General features: G+C 39.5%; 1 protein-coding gene across 1 annotated transcript; it reads right to left on the bottom strand.

The window, feature by feature from the left end:
- Positions 1-7,643: 7,643 nt before the first annotated feature.
- LOC110490744 (macrophage mannose receptor 1) lies at positions 7,644-15,001 on the bottom strand. The gene is made up of 5 exons (XM_021564200.2): positions 14,962-15,001; positions 13,277-13,344; positions 9,357-9,719; positions 8,846-9,193; positions 7,644-8,534 (listed from the first exon to the last, which is right to left on the bottom strand). The coding sequence occupies exons 3-5, from the start codon at positions 9,370-9,372 to the stop codon at positions 8,182-8,184; spliced, it is 717 nt and encodes a 238-aa protein (XP_021419875.2). The 5' UTR covers positions 9,373-9,719; positions 13,277-13,344; positions 14,962-15,001; the 3' UTR covers positions 7,644-8,181.
- Positions 15,002-15,367: the final 366 nt, after the last annotated feature.

Here is a 15,367-nt window from a genome sequence, read left to right on the forward strand (position 1 = left end):
TCCAGTACACTGTCAGTGGCAGCCCATTGGTCCAGACCCAAAACCCAAAGACACGACTCTGTCTCAGACCCACCCACACGGGACCAGGGACACCAGCACACCTCAAGGTTTTGCTCCACAACCCTCTGGTAATTTTCAGATTCAATACGCAGCAGTCCACGGTAGTTATTATTGCAGTGGTTCAGAGCTTGTTCCCAGGTTTTTCTTTCCTCAACGATCTTCACCAAGTCTGAAGGAGTTAAATTCATAAGGGAAAAATAAAGGGTTATTTTTTATTATTTTAACAGTTTTACAACCCTTGCACTGATACATGTCAAAAATGCATATTGAACCATCTTACTCTAACTCTTTCTTAACCAAACTATGTTGTAATATTGGCAGAAATAATAATACAATTATTTAGATAGTAATTTTACCCTTGTTATCAATAGCGTAAAGTTATCCTGTATCCTACTCATGGTTGGACTTTTATATTTGTACTTCCACTCACCCTCATAGCATAATGAATCTCCTTGTTTTGCACTCTCAAGAGCTATCAGCATTCCAGGATGAATTAATTTTACATAGGGTTGGTCATCACTTGGGTCTTTGTACCAGTTTCTATAGGCAGATCTTCCTCCATCAGACCACTCCCAGTCATCATACAGAAAACCGATCCAGAAATGAGTGGTGGTGATCGTCCCTCTCTTCTTCACAGCCTCCTTCTGTCCATTGTTCCTGATGCTGACCAGGTCAGTTTATTCCTCTCTGCAGTAACTCTGAGCCTCACACCACACACTAAAAAATGCTAGGTTTAAAACAGCACAATTAGGGTAAATATTGGATAGAACACATATTGGGTTATTTTGACCCTGCTAGTTGGGTCTCTAGTTGGGTTGTTGGGGTATTAATGCTGGGTTATTGAGCTATGACCCACCGGGTCAGATCAGAAGACTGGAGGCGTGGCATAGTGGGGGCTTGGCTTTCAATTAGATATTTTTGGCTACCCATGGGAGTAAATTTAGTTCCGGTTCGTGTTGTGATGTATTGTCATCACATGTTCAAGTTTACCACTGACACTTCTGTATCTTTTGTCAGACTTACACAAGAGTCTCATTACATGTCAAGACTGTTATTTTATCAAATCAATTCTCTATCTGCAAGTATTATTAGGTGATTAAACCTCTCTAGGGTATGTGAGATGCTAGCGTCCCACCTGGCCAACATCCGGTAAAATTGCAGTGTGCCAAATTCAAAAACAGAAATGCTCATAATAAAAATTCATAAAACATACAAGTGTTATACATTGGCTTAAAGGTGAACTTCTTGTTAATCGAGCCGCTGTGTCAGATTTCAAAAAAGTTTTATGGCGAAAGCATGCAATGCGATTATCTGAGGACAGCGTCCAGCACACAAAAGCATATGTGACAGGTTAAAGGAAATACTTTTAGCCTGTTATACATAAAAAAGTATAAGTAAGTTCATAGTATGTGAGGATCTTAAAACATCTCAGGTTAAAAAGATCATGCATTCAGTATTAGTTGATAGAGATTGATAACATTCATATAATTGTGTTAAAAAGTTCAAATCCGTCAAGCGTACAAAGGGTACGAATTGTGAGAGGAATGTGTAAACGTTATATTGATTACTTTATTTTGTGGTGCCTAATGGAAGGGTAAACATTTGAATCTGTGATCTACTAAATGCTCTTAATCTATGAGCCTAAGATCGATTGCTCTGGTCTCTACCCAAGTTCCCGGGGAAATCGCGGTCTTTCCTCATTGCACTAAAAGTTCTCATTGAGGAAACAATACCGTATCACTCTCGTGATTATTTCTCCTCTTTTTCAGGGGCGTAACCCATACAGGCATTTCCCAACCAGTTAGAGGAGTCACAAAAGTCAGAAATAGCAATAAAATGAATCTCTTACTTTTGATGGTCTTGTGGTGGATGAATCAGAATTAGTTGGGTAACAAGAGCGAGAAAGACAAATTGATTCACTACACACAGTTGATAATTATATTAATTGAAGTGCTAATCCTTTGCACATGAACGGTCGCTCATTCGAAAACAATTGCAATGTATATATTTATATGTCATTGTTGTCTCTCTGTTGGAATCACCGGTCGGTCTGCTGCAGAGTCAGTTCATCAGAGAGCCTTTAACCTATCCTGGGATAGTGTATGACCTAGAGGCTCACTCCCCTCAGTGAACTTGTCCAGGAGTGGGGTTGAGAGGGGGGATTACTTGAGATGGGAGTATCTAGAGTTGACAATTGATATATGCCATTGGATGAGTTGGTGTTTTTGTACTATGAAGTACCAGGAATGAGATTAGAACCTCGTTTTAGGGACCAAACTGAACGATAATTTATAGTGAATGCTATCTGGCTATGGGATAATCCTCTCTCAAGTAAAGTCTTTCTTTGTGAAAAGTTCCTAAATATCTGTGGTTTGTCATGTCAAAGGGAGGTGGATCTTTGCTATAAAAGATCTCAGTAGCCATTGTGTTGGGACTCTCAACGGTTCATTAGAAATAGCGAATTGTTTGAAAGTCAAATTGCTATTGCAAAGCTCTTATTATTAAACATGTAGTTTAAGTATAACTCTGACTGCTGTGTGAAGTTTGTTTCTCCTCATTTGGTAATGCAGAAAAGAAACACCACAATCTTTATATGGTTACACAATAAATGTATGTTTTGTTCGATAAAGTCCCTCTTTAGGTCCAAAAAGTTCAGTTTTGTTGGCGCGTTTTGTTCAGTAATCCATTGGCTCAAAATGCAGTCACAACAGGCAGACGAAAAATCCAAATAGTACCAGTAAAGTTTGTAGAAACATGTCAAACAATGTTTATAATAAATCCTCAGGTTGTATTTACTCTAAATAATCAATAATATTACGGACAATTCCGTTTTCATTAGAAAAGAAAAAGAACGAACGGCGCGCTCTAGGTCGCACGCATCAAACTGCTCTGGGACTTTCCACTCTCCAATCGAACAAAGTGGTCAATCTCCCACATTTATCAGAATAAAAGCCTGAAACAATGTCTAAAGACTGTTGACATCTATTGGAAGCCATAGGGAATGTAATCTGGGTCATATCCCTTTATATGGTGGATAGGCTTTCAATTTCAAAATAACGGCAGTTCCTGGATGGATTTTCCTCAGGTTTCCGCCTGTCATATCAGTTCTGTTATAGTCACAGACCTTATTTTAACGGTTTTGGAAACTTTAGAGTGTTTTCTATCCAAATCTACCAATTATATGCATAAGTAACATGCAGTTTACTTTGGGCACGCTTTTCATCCGGATGTCAAAATACTGCCCCCTACCCTAGAGAGGTTTTAAACTAATCATAAACTTTAATTAACCAAGAAGGCGGGGCACCATGGCAAAATGTTTATAGTGTCTATTTCCCGAATCGACTCCTCAGGTATTTTCACATTATCGATTAGTCTTCTATTAATGCATCATTATTACCTCATTAGTCTCATATCTGAATGCCACACACCCTTGGATATCTACACGAACCCTAGTTTCCATAATGAATGAACGATATACCAATTGACTTAATTATTTATTTACTAACTAACTAAACAAATCACAGAATTACATAAACAAACAATATAGTTACTGGTTACTAACACAATGCACTGATAAGTCCCTAGTGGGCTAAATCGGTATGACGGCTTGGTAGTCAATGGAAAGGGGTGGGGACAGGAAAAGAGCGAGAAAGACAAATGGATTCACTACACACAGTTGATAATTATATTAAATGCTAATCCTTTGCACATGAACGGTCGCTCATTCGAAAACAATTGCAATGTATATATTTACGCCCATATGTCATTGTTGTCTCTCTGTTGGAATCACCGGTCCGTCTGCTGGAGAGTCAGTTCATCAGAGAGCCTTTAACATGCCTAGAAGTCACAACGTCTTTCGTAGTTGTCGCTTTCTCAGCGGCTCTGGAAAGTGTCAGTTGTAATGGGTACGTCAGGCATACGGATGGTCGTTGCATAGAATAAATGCTTCCGCGGTTGTCACTATTCTCGTACTTACGTAATTTCCAGCTGCAGACAAGTTATTCTACGTCTAGTCTGAGTTGAACCAGTCGTGTAGGCAGCGCTACATGGTCTCCGTGGTTGTTAATCATTTCACACATAGCGTCAGCTGCATGTTTTCTAGTCTTCTTAACCATTTGAGTTGTCCGTCTTACCATGGGTCTCTGGCATGAAATGTCAATTTCGTCGCGGGTGGTTTTATACTCTGGAGTAGAAAAGGAAGGTTTCATGATGCCTGATGTACTGTCTGGCTCACGGGGGTGTGGCTACTGACTAGATAAACTTTATATGAAAATCCATACTCTCATTTTCATCTTTTCACAAATAGTTTCATATTTACTCATTCATTTAATACAACATCTAGATGTACATCTGATAATTGAAAAGTGTACACAAACAGAGATACAGTAATATGCGTTTCCTGTCTTTCATGAGGTCACCAAATGAAACAACTTCATCATGACTTCACCCTCTTGGATTTAGGGGGTGCTATTTAAATTTTTGGATGAAAAACGTTCCCATTTTAAACAAGATATTTGGTCACGAAAAGATGCTCGACTATGCATATAATTGACAGCTTTGGAAAGAAGACATTCTGACGTTTCCAAAACTGCGAAGATATTGTATGTGAGTGCCACAGAACTGATGTTACAGGCGAAACCCAGATAAAAATCCAACCAGGAAGTGCCGCATTTTTTGAAACCGCCTCATGCCAATGACTCTTTATATGGCTGTGAATGAGCTACGAATGAGCTTACGTTTTCCACGTATTCCCCAATGTGTCTACAGCTTTGTGACGTCTTTTTAGGCATTTCCATTGAAAAATGGCTGTAAGGAACCATATATAGCATGTGGTCACATAGTGTCTCCCGCAGAAAACCTTGCGTAAAATATTGAGGTAGCCATTTTTCAATCGCTTCTTATGAGAAACCAATTGCCTCGACGGATATATTATCGAATATATATGTTAAAAACACCTTGAGGATGGATCCTAAACAACGTTTGCCGTGTTTTTGTCGATATTATGGAGCAAATTTTGAAAAAAGTTTGGCGTTATAGTTGTAGCATTTTCCGGTCGATTTCTCAGCCATGCATGATGAAGAAACGGGAGCTATTTCGCCTACAAAAATAATCTTTTTGGAAAAAAGGAACATTTAACTGGGAGTCTCCTGGGTGAAAGCATCTGAAGTTCTTCAAAGGTAAATTATTTAATTTGGTTGCTTTTCTTATTTTTGTGAAAATGTTGCCTGCTGCCAGCAGAGCCTAGCATAGCATTATGCCATGATAAACTTACACAAATGCTTGTCTAGCGTTGGCTGTAACGCATATTTTGAAAATCTGAGATGACAGTGTTGTTAACAAAAATTTAATTTGCAATTTTCATGAATAGGAAAAATTGCATTATGCTAATGCATTTGAGGCTATGATTACGCTCCCGGATACGGGTTTGCTAGTCGCAAGAAGTTTTAACATGCATGAAACCAAGGCTATTACGGTTACAGAAGTCATCAAAAGAGAGCACCTGGGGAATAGGAGTAGAGCTAGGCACTGCAGGGCCTGGATTCACCTCTACATTGCCAGAGGAACAGAGGAGGAGTAGGATAAGGGTACGGCTAAAAGCAATAAGAATTGGTCGTCTAGAATGTCTGGAACAGAGAGTAGAAGGAGGATTCTGGGGGCGAAAAATAGCTTCAAGGTATAATGTACAGACAAAGGTATGGTAGGATGTGAATACAGTGGAGGTAAACCTAGGTATTGAGTGATGATGAGAGATATATTGTCTCTAGAAACATCATTGAAACCAGGAGATCATCGCATGTGTGGGTGGTGGAACTAATAGGTTGGATAAGGTATAGTGAGCAGGACTAGAGGCTCTACAGTGAAATAAGCCAATAAACACAAACCAGAACAGCAATGGACAAGGCATATTGACATTAAGGAGAGGCATGCTTAGTCGAGTGATCAAACGGGTCCAGTGAGTAGTGAGGTTGGTTGGGGTCACAGCGATTTAGACAGCTAGCCGGGCCATCGGTAGCAAGCTAGCATAGGATGGAGGTCTGTTATTAGCCACCTCGTGCGTTTCCGTCGGTAGGATTAGTGGGGTTCCGTGTGGATGAATCCAATTCACACAAAAAAAAAAAAAAAAAAAACAATAGATATAGTTATAGAGGCCCAAGAAAAAAAAGAAAAAGAAAAAAAATTGTCCGATAGGTCTATTCAGATAGCAGCCGATAAGCCAGCTAACGGTTAGCGGACCTCAGATGGGCGTTCAGGTAACGTCGCGACGGAGGAGCCAGCCGGATAACTCCCTCGGGTAGATAACGTCGGTAGTCCAGATGTGAAGGCCCGGTGGGGCTCCGCGTTGGCAGTAAAACGGGTCCGGATAGGTGATTGTAGCCCAGGAGTGATTGATGGAACTCTTCAGCTGGCTAGCTCCAGGATAATTGATGTTTGCTCCGGAATCGATGAAAGACGATAGTCACACGGATAGCAGCTAGCTAGAGAAAAATAGGTCCGGTATGTTCTGGTCCGAACCGCGCCGTACAAAACTGGCGATAGATTTTCGGGCTAAAGGATAGCCGATGACCACAAACCGTGGTTAGCTGAATACTAACGATTAGCCAGTAAAGAAGCTAACTAGCTTCTGATTAGCTTCTGATTAGCTTCAGGCTAGCTTCTGGCTAGCTTCTGGATTAGCTTCTGGCTAGCTTCTGGTTAGCTTCTATGGAGGATTACAGATTTGAGGTAAATAATGATTTTTTTAAAAAAATAAATATAAATTGGTGAGGCGGGTTGCAGGAGACTGTTTTGAAGATGAGTTTATGGAAAATAAAAAAATATATATAAAAAGGTATGCGAAAAAAGTTGTAAATATATATATATACGTGATATGCGGCTTCTTCACCTAAGGGATCGTCTTAGGGTGGGTACTGAGAAGTATTTATTTCTGTAACTAAGCACTTTTGTGGGGAAAAACTAATTCTGATTGGCTGGGTCTGGCTCCTTAGTGGATTGGCCTGGCTGCCAAGTGTAGGGCATATGCCCTCCAAGGCCCACCTATGGCTGCACCCCTGCCCAGTCATGTGAAATCCATAGATTAGGGCCAAATTAATTTGTTTCAATTGACTGATTTCCTTATATGAACTGTAACTCAGTAAAATCTTTGAAATTGTTCCATATTCGTTATTCAGTATAAATGCCCTTTCCTACTAAGGGCCTGTTGATCCCTGTTTGGAAGGTTATTTGATTCTGCAGTCTCATCAAATGTCTGCGTCCACTTGTAGGGGGTCCGTTTGAATTGAGAAAAAGCTCCATTATTAAAATAAATGTATATTTTTTGCTCCATGAAGTAATCCAACAATGTGTACGCTGCCATCTGTGTGTACTGTATTTCAAGTCTTCTCTCATTGATCGAGGCAGGTGTCTGTCATCCTGACATGCGACACTTGGGGATGGAAACCACATGTCTCGATCAATGAGATAAATGTTGAACTAGACAAGATTGCAACATACACGCTTCTCTGTAATGTCCTGGAGTTACTCAAACGGACATCTTGTTGCAACATCTACTGTGTTTATGTATGTTTAAAAGAAGACTAAAAAACATTTTATGTTTTGTTTATTTTTGTCAAGTTGTGAACAGAAATTGGGAGTATTTCCATTATTCCCACAATATCCATAATGTACAATATATTACTTTACTATCATTTTTATTTCCTTAGTCATCGTTAACATGCATGATACTATTAATTAAATATAATTGTATTTAGGCTATCTAGAGTATTAATTCCAGTAACCCACAGTTACAATAGGGATGACTATGGGTAAACCTAGGATAAACGAGTTTGCTTAATGGCAAACATGTTAAGACAAGATAACATAATATTTTAATCACATGACATAATTATCTACATTTTATTGTGTACATTTTTTAAATATCTGAAATCTCACACAATTTTACTCAAAGATTTTTGATAAGTTATACCGGTGTATTGTACATTGCATTGCATGCTGAAAGGTTAAAACATAAAAACAGATTTGCAAATGTGATTTCAATCAGCAATTACCTAAAGAAAAAACACATATCAATCAAAATGTGAGGAATGGTAAAGACAGTTAATTAAATGGGAAAATGTATGTAAATTATCCTTCACAAATAAAGTAGAGTTTGGACAGACAATCCTGATCACTCCACTTGTATCCCTCCTCCATTGCCATGGCACCACAATGGTTGGACAGAGGCTGTTCAGGCTGTCTGTCTCCCTCCCAGTTACTCCACCCCACTGGCAGCCCATTGGACCAGACCCAGAACCCAAAGAGACGGCTCTGTCTCAGACCCACCCACACAGGACCAGTAAAACCAGTCCCATTAAACTTCTGCTTGATCACCTCCAGGTCTTCTTCTGTCTCAGTACGCAGCAGTCCATGGTAGTTATTCTTGCAGTAGTCCAGAGCCTGTTCCCAAGACTTTCTTTCACCAATATTGTGGATGCGAACTGATCCGGAAAGATATGTGGAATTCCAAATATTTAACATGTTCATTTTAACTTGTTTTGGCACCCATTTTAAATCTCAGATTTTAGGAGAAAGATAAGCAGGCACATAATAATAATAATAGTTATATGTCATTATAGCCTGGTGGAACCAGCATGATATCATGATAGCCCTGCATTGTGTTTGACTTGACAAGTGAAGGGAAAAGGAAGTGCAGCGTTCAGTCCCCTTGACCAGGCTACTATCAATATAGAGTAACAACCTTTCATACAAATAAGAAGCAGTTTGACTATGTTCCTCTTTGACAACTTACCTTCAGAGCAGAGTGTATGGTCTTCATAACCTCCATTTCCCACTGTGAGTATAGTTTTGTCAGTCTGATTAAGAACAGTGTGATTCTGTTCTGCTATAGGATAGTATACATTTGGAACATACAATGTTGACCAGTCTCTGTAGGCAGATCTCCCTCCATCAGACCACTCCCAGTCATCATACAGCAGGCCGATCCAGTAAGGAATGGTGCTGTTCATTCCTTTGTTCTTCACTTCCTCCTTCTGTCCCTCGTTCCTGATGCTGACCAGGTCAGTGTAGTTCTCTCTGCAGTAACTCTGAGCCTCATACCAGGTCATGTTCTGTTCAATCAGGAAGGAATCACCAGACCCTGCGCACACAGAATGGACTAACATTTTACTCTACTCAACTTAGTTTGATATAAAATAATTATATCTCAATATTGTTGAAGAATTCTAATCATTTGAATTGGATGTTGGTGATGTGCAAGGAAACACGAAATCTGATGTGTTTTGTAATATGGAATGTTTTACCTTCTCTGTAACACATGAAGTATTTCTGCTCTTTACAATTCTCCCATGTTGTATTATCTTTGAGTATGGCTGCACACGTTGGCTCTGTGTACGGGCTTGGAAGTGGTGACCATGCAGTGTCATTAACAGCGTCTCCATTGGACCACTTCAGACTGTGCTCTGTGCGATGGAGACCTATCCAGGCTTTAGAGCTGTTATTAGATAGCTTTAACTGTATCAGCTGCTCAGATTCCTCCCGATTGTACAAAGTGACAAGATCAGTGTAGTTCTCCCGGCAGAAGTCTTGTGCTTCTGTCCATTTTAAACTCCTTTTAATGAGATGCAACTGTTTGAGGCGGCTGAATGCGGCTGTGCAGCAGACACCTGAGGACAAAAACAATTTGATTAAGTTCAACGTTAGCATGCACATGACAACAAAATTAGGTTTTCGTAACACTTAATTAAGGGGTCCTTATTGTGGTGTAATTACACTCACAACTATTGTAGTTAACTGTATTAACTCATAGTTACAGTGTAATAACAACATGTAACTTGTAGTAATTGTGATATGTATTTACAAAGGTGTAACAATAAATGGTTGTTATCATGCTTGTTACAAATGGGCAGATTTTCACTAAATTAACCTACTTAGTGTTTCATTTCTTCTCATATGCATACAGTAACAACTGACACTAAGGTTTTGATCCCTCGTGGATGAGCTGGGTGTCTGAGAGATTATATCCTATGCTCAAGCTATATCTCCACTCCATGTTGTTGCTAGCACTTGCCCCCAAAATAAAGTGTACCTTCTGGGTAATTTCACAATAAGGAACAGAAATAAGTGAAACTTCCAGAAACTTTAAAACGAGGGTCAGGTTGTCGGGATGGGTAATGTATTATACATGTACACACAGATTACAATTACCCCTCAAAATACACTTCATTTTAACTAGCTAAATCCTGTGTAACACCTAGTAATTTCATTGTGCTTAGGCAAACATTACATGTACTATGGTTTAAAAGATGATACAAAACACTACCATTGTGAATTTAGTGGAAACCTGCCCATTTGTAACAAGCATGAAAACAAGCATTCATTGTTATACCTTTGTAATTATAAATCACAACACTTACACTGTAATAACAACATGTAAATGGTAGTAACTATCACTTGTTACAGTTAACTGCAATACTTGTTAGAGTATAATTACACATGTAATTACACTGTAATAGGGACTGCTTAAAATGAAGTGTTACCGAGGTTGGTTTCATGGTTTGTGATGTCATACATGTAGCTGTAGAGTATGTTGTTGTTAATGGGGTTAACTAGATTTGTTCTTTCTGTCAAATCGTTATCTGGTTTATATCTCAAAAATCAGGTATGTTCACTGTGAACAATCAGTGTTACAACAATGTACCAGCCAAAAAAGAAGACCTGCAGACAATCAGGCACAAGAGGAATTGCTCATTCCTGTGTTAGATACACTGTAAAGTGGTTAACATGAATTTAGAGGCAGCCCGGTGGCAAGTAAAATTCTGTATTTACAAAAGTGTAAACGCAACATGTAAAGTGTTGGTCCCATGTTTCATGAGCTGAAATAAAAAAATACCAGAAATGTTGCATGCGCAAAAATGTTCCATAACACAATAAATGTACATAACAATATCGAGGCTATATACAGGGGGTACCGGTACCGAGTCAATGTGTGGGGGTACAGGTTAATTTGGAAAGTGACTATGCATAGATATAAACGGAGAGTAGCAGCAGTGGGGGGGGGGGGGGGGGTAAATGTAAACAGTCCAAGTGGCCATTTGATTAACTGTTCCGCAGTCGTATAGCTTGGGGTTAGAAGCTGTTAAGGAGCCTTTTGGACCTAGACTTGGTACTCCGTCACCGCTTGCCATGCGGTAGCAGAAAGAACAGTCTAGGAATTGGGTGACTGGAGTCTTTGAAAAAATGTTGGGCTTTCCTCTGACACTGTTTAGAATATAGGGGCGGCAGGGTAGCCTAGTGGTTAGAGTTGGACCAGTAACCGGGAGGTTGCAAGTTCAAACCCCCGAGCTGACAAGCTTACAGTGTAAGCACTGTAATCTGACGTTCTGCCCCTGAACAGGCAGTTAACCCTAGTGCTTGTACTGGGCCGTAATCACCACCCTCTGAGATACAGTGCCTTGCGAAAGTATTCGGCCCCCTTGAACTTTGCGACCTTTTGCCACATTTCATGCTTCAAACATAAAGATATAAAACTGTATTTTTTTGTGAAGAATCAACAACAAGTGGGACACAATCATGAAGTGGAACGACATTTATTGGATATTTCAAACTTTTTTAACATATCAAAAACTGAAAAATTGGGCGTGCAAAATTATTCAGCCCCTTTACTTTCAGTGCAGCAAACTCTCTCCAGAAGTTCAGTGAGGATCTCTGAATGATCCAATGTTGACCTAAATGACTAATGATGATAAATACAATCCACCTGTGTGTAATCAAGTCTCCGTATAAATGCACCTGCACTGTGATAGTCTCAGAGGTCCGTTAAAAGCGCAGAGAGCATCATGAAGAACAAGGAACACACCAGGCAGGTCCGAGATACTGTTGTGAAGAAGTTTAAAGCCGGATTTGGATACAAAAAGATTTCCCAAGCTTTAAACATCCCAAGGAGCACTGTGCAAGCGATAATATTGAAATGGAAGGAGTATCAGACCACTGCAAATCTACCAAGACCTGGCCGTCCCTCTAAACTTTCAGCTCAACAAGGAGAAGACTGATCAGAGATGCAGCCAAGAGGCCCATGATCACTCTGGATGAACTGCAGAGATCTACAGCTGAGGTGGGAGACTCTGTCCATAAGAAAACAATCAGTCGTATATTGCACAAATCTGGCCTTTATGGAAGAGTGGCAAGAAGAAAGCCATTTCTTAAAGATATCCATAAAAAGTGTTGTTTAAAGTTTGCCACAAGCCACGTGGGAGACACACCAAACATGTGGAAGAAGGTGCTCTGGTCAGATGAAACCAAAATTGAACTTTTTGGCAACAATGCAAAACGTTATGTTTGGCGTAAAAGCAACACAGCTCATCACCTTGAACACACCATCCCCACTGTCAAACATGGTGGTGGCAGCATCATGGTTTGGGCCTACTTTTCTTCAGCAGGGACAGGGAAGATGGTTAAAATTGATGGGAAGATGGATGGAGCCAAATACAGGACCATTCTGGAAGAAAACCTGATGAAGTCTGCAAAAGACCTGAGACTGGGACGGAGATTTGTCTTCCAACAAGACAATGATCCAAAACATAAAGCAAAATCTACAATGGAATGGTTCAAAAATAAACATATCCAGGTGTTAGAATGGCCAAGTCAAAGTCCAGACCTGAATCCAATCGAGAATCTATGGAAAGAACTGAAAACTGCTGTTCACAAATGCTCTCCATCCAACCTCACTGAGCTCGAGCTGTTTTGCAAGGAGGAATGGGAGAAAATTTCAGTCTCTCGATATGCAAAACTGATAGAGACATACCCCAAGCGACTTACAGCTGTAATCGCAGCAAAAGGTGGCTCTACAAAGTATTAACTTAAGGGGGCTGAATAATTTTGCACGCCCAATTTTTCAGTTTTTGATTTGTTAAAAAAGTTTGAAATATCCAATAAATGTCGTTCCACTTCATGATTGTGTCCCACTTGTTGTTGATTCTTCACAAAAAAATACAGTTTTATATCTTTATGTTTGAAGCCTGAAATGTGGCAAAAGGTCACAAAGTTCAAGGGGGCCGAATACTTTCGCAAGGCACTGTATATACAGCCTGTATTATACTGTAAAAATGTAAATGCTACTGTAGTGGAAAAATGAGAGAATGCGACACTCGCAAAAGGCAATTTGCTGGCTCCTTAGGCCCATCTTGAGGATTCATGACATTGTTTGCATGGATGTATCTCTCACAGGAGAGAGTCACATCTTTGTCGTGGCAATCTTGAGGAAGAGACGTTCCCACAGATGTCCTGGGGTCACTGACAGAAGGAGAGGTACGGTCAGTTCAAATAGGGAGCAAATACGAAGTGCACTCCTATCATTTAAATTGTGTTGATTAGATTAGAATCTGGGTGTGTTGTTCCTGTATATTGTTTTTCCTAACAAAGTGCAAAGACACTGTAGTTTAGGTTGGGGGTGAGTTGCTGCTTGAATTTGGCTAAAAGAGCAATGAGTTCGCTCATATTTTGAGAACATTGTTAGCAAGCTCCACTGTGTATCAGGCATATACAGTTTTTCTCTTAGAGATTATTCTGAACTGAAGACACGTGTAAGCACTTTAATGGAATTGTAATGTTTGTGCTTTTCTTATAACTAATTTCTGTGTTCAATATGTGTGCTGTTCTATAAACCGATTTCCGTGTTCATGCAAGTGACTGACTGAACAAATCCTCACTATCAATAACGACAATTTGGCAGTACGCCCAGACCTTGTTTTGAGAACAAACTAAAGAAATCTCAGTTTCAAGGTCTCAGCTTAGAGAGAAGAAGCCTCAAGAGGTATTGGTCTGCCACATGTTAAGAACCAGTATTGATCAGTCACGTGAATGAAACAAAATGGTAATGATGAATTATTTATGCTAAATCATGCTGTTATAACTTGTAACTTGTAACTTATAACTTGTCTGTGAATAGCTGTATATGAGACAACTGCTTGGACTGCTCAGGCAGAGCTTCTGTTTGACATGTGTACTATGGTGCATAGAGTTGGTTGGGACCTCTCCAGCCCGCAGACAAGTAAACAATGTCTAATTTAAGATTGACTTTGACTGTCCCTGTGTAAGAATTTCCACAACACCACGTTAAGTATTATTTAGTTGTTAGTCAATAACTGTGTGTCTTCTGTAATTTATCATGTATTTCACGTACATTGTAATTGTTTGAGTGTCAATTATGTTGTGACTAATACATCGGACTAGTTGAATGGAGTAAATGCATTTCACATTTTACAGAGGAATTATTTGATTGACTGTACGTTCATAATTTATTAGGTCTATTGGTAGTTGTTATTTACACTATACACATAGCATAAGCTTGGGTTCCTTCTTGACATCCCTGATCTACATGCCACAATAAAGGAATCCGAGAGCATTGGTCAGCAAGATGATCTATCTGTATATACTGTAGTCTTATATAGTTATAGTCAAACTGAGTGGTGATGCAAGGCTCGCTACCTTGACTAGATCCTGAAGAGGGCCTGTTGCTTTTATTCACGTAATAATAAAGTCAGATTAATCATTTCTAAATAATGGTAGATTCACAGTATTTGACTGCAATTAAAAGGGATCGGTGCAAGCAGGTTGGCTGCACTTTACAGTAAACTTTACAGTGATGTACTGTTCAAACAAAGTTTCTTTGGAATTTACAGAAACATACTGTACTTTTTTTTACAGTAATTTACAGTTAATAGGCTGCCTGTCAGTTACAGTGAAAACAGTGTACCACTCAAAATACAGTAATTTCACACAATGCACCATCATTTACAGTATGCTGCAGAAAAGCATTTCATAGTTTTTTTTTACTTTCTTGTAATACCTAAAATTACCATGAATTTGACTTTTCGGTAACAGTGTAAAGTAGGTTGACTGAATACTTACCGGCTGAGAGTAGGAGCAGGAGAAGTGTCATGTCTATGGTGGCAGCAGGGTCAGGAGAGACAGTGGAGAAGTGTCATGTCTATGGTGGCAGCAGGGTCAGGAGAGACAGGGGAGAAGTGTCATGTCTATGGTGGCAGCAGGGTCAGGAGAGAGAGTGGAGAAGTGATAGGATGCTGTCATGTATGAGGATATGTGTAAAATGTATGAGTTTATGAGTTTGAACACGTTGACCATTAGTATTTTTAATCAATAAATCAAGATCAGAACACTGTAACACATTGACAATTCCAAATTCCAATCCCCCAAATTATCCTTCTCCACTTTATCAACATAGCAATTATATTATAGCAATACTACAATGGGTCAAACAAATTCCAAATCTAGCTGTATCTAGAAAACTGACCAT

Source organism: Oncorhynchus mykiss, chromosome 15 (assembly GCF_013265735.2).
Source record: "Oncorhynchus mykiss isolate Arlee chromosome 15, USDA_OmykA_1.1, whole genome shotgun sequence".
NCBI lineage: Eukaryota > Metazoa > Chordata > Actinopteri > Salmoniformes > Salmonidae > Oncorhynchus > Oncorhynchus mykiss.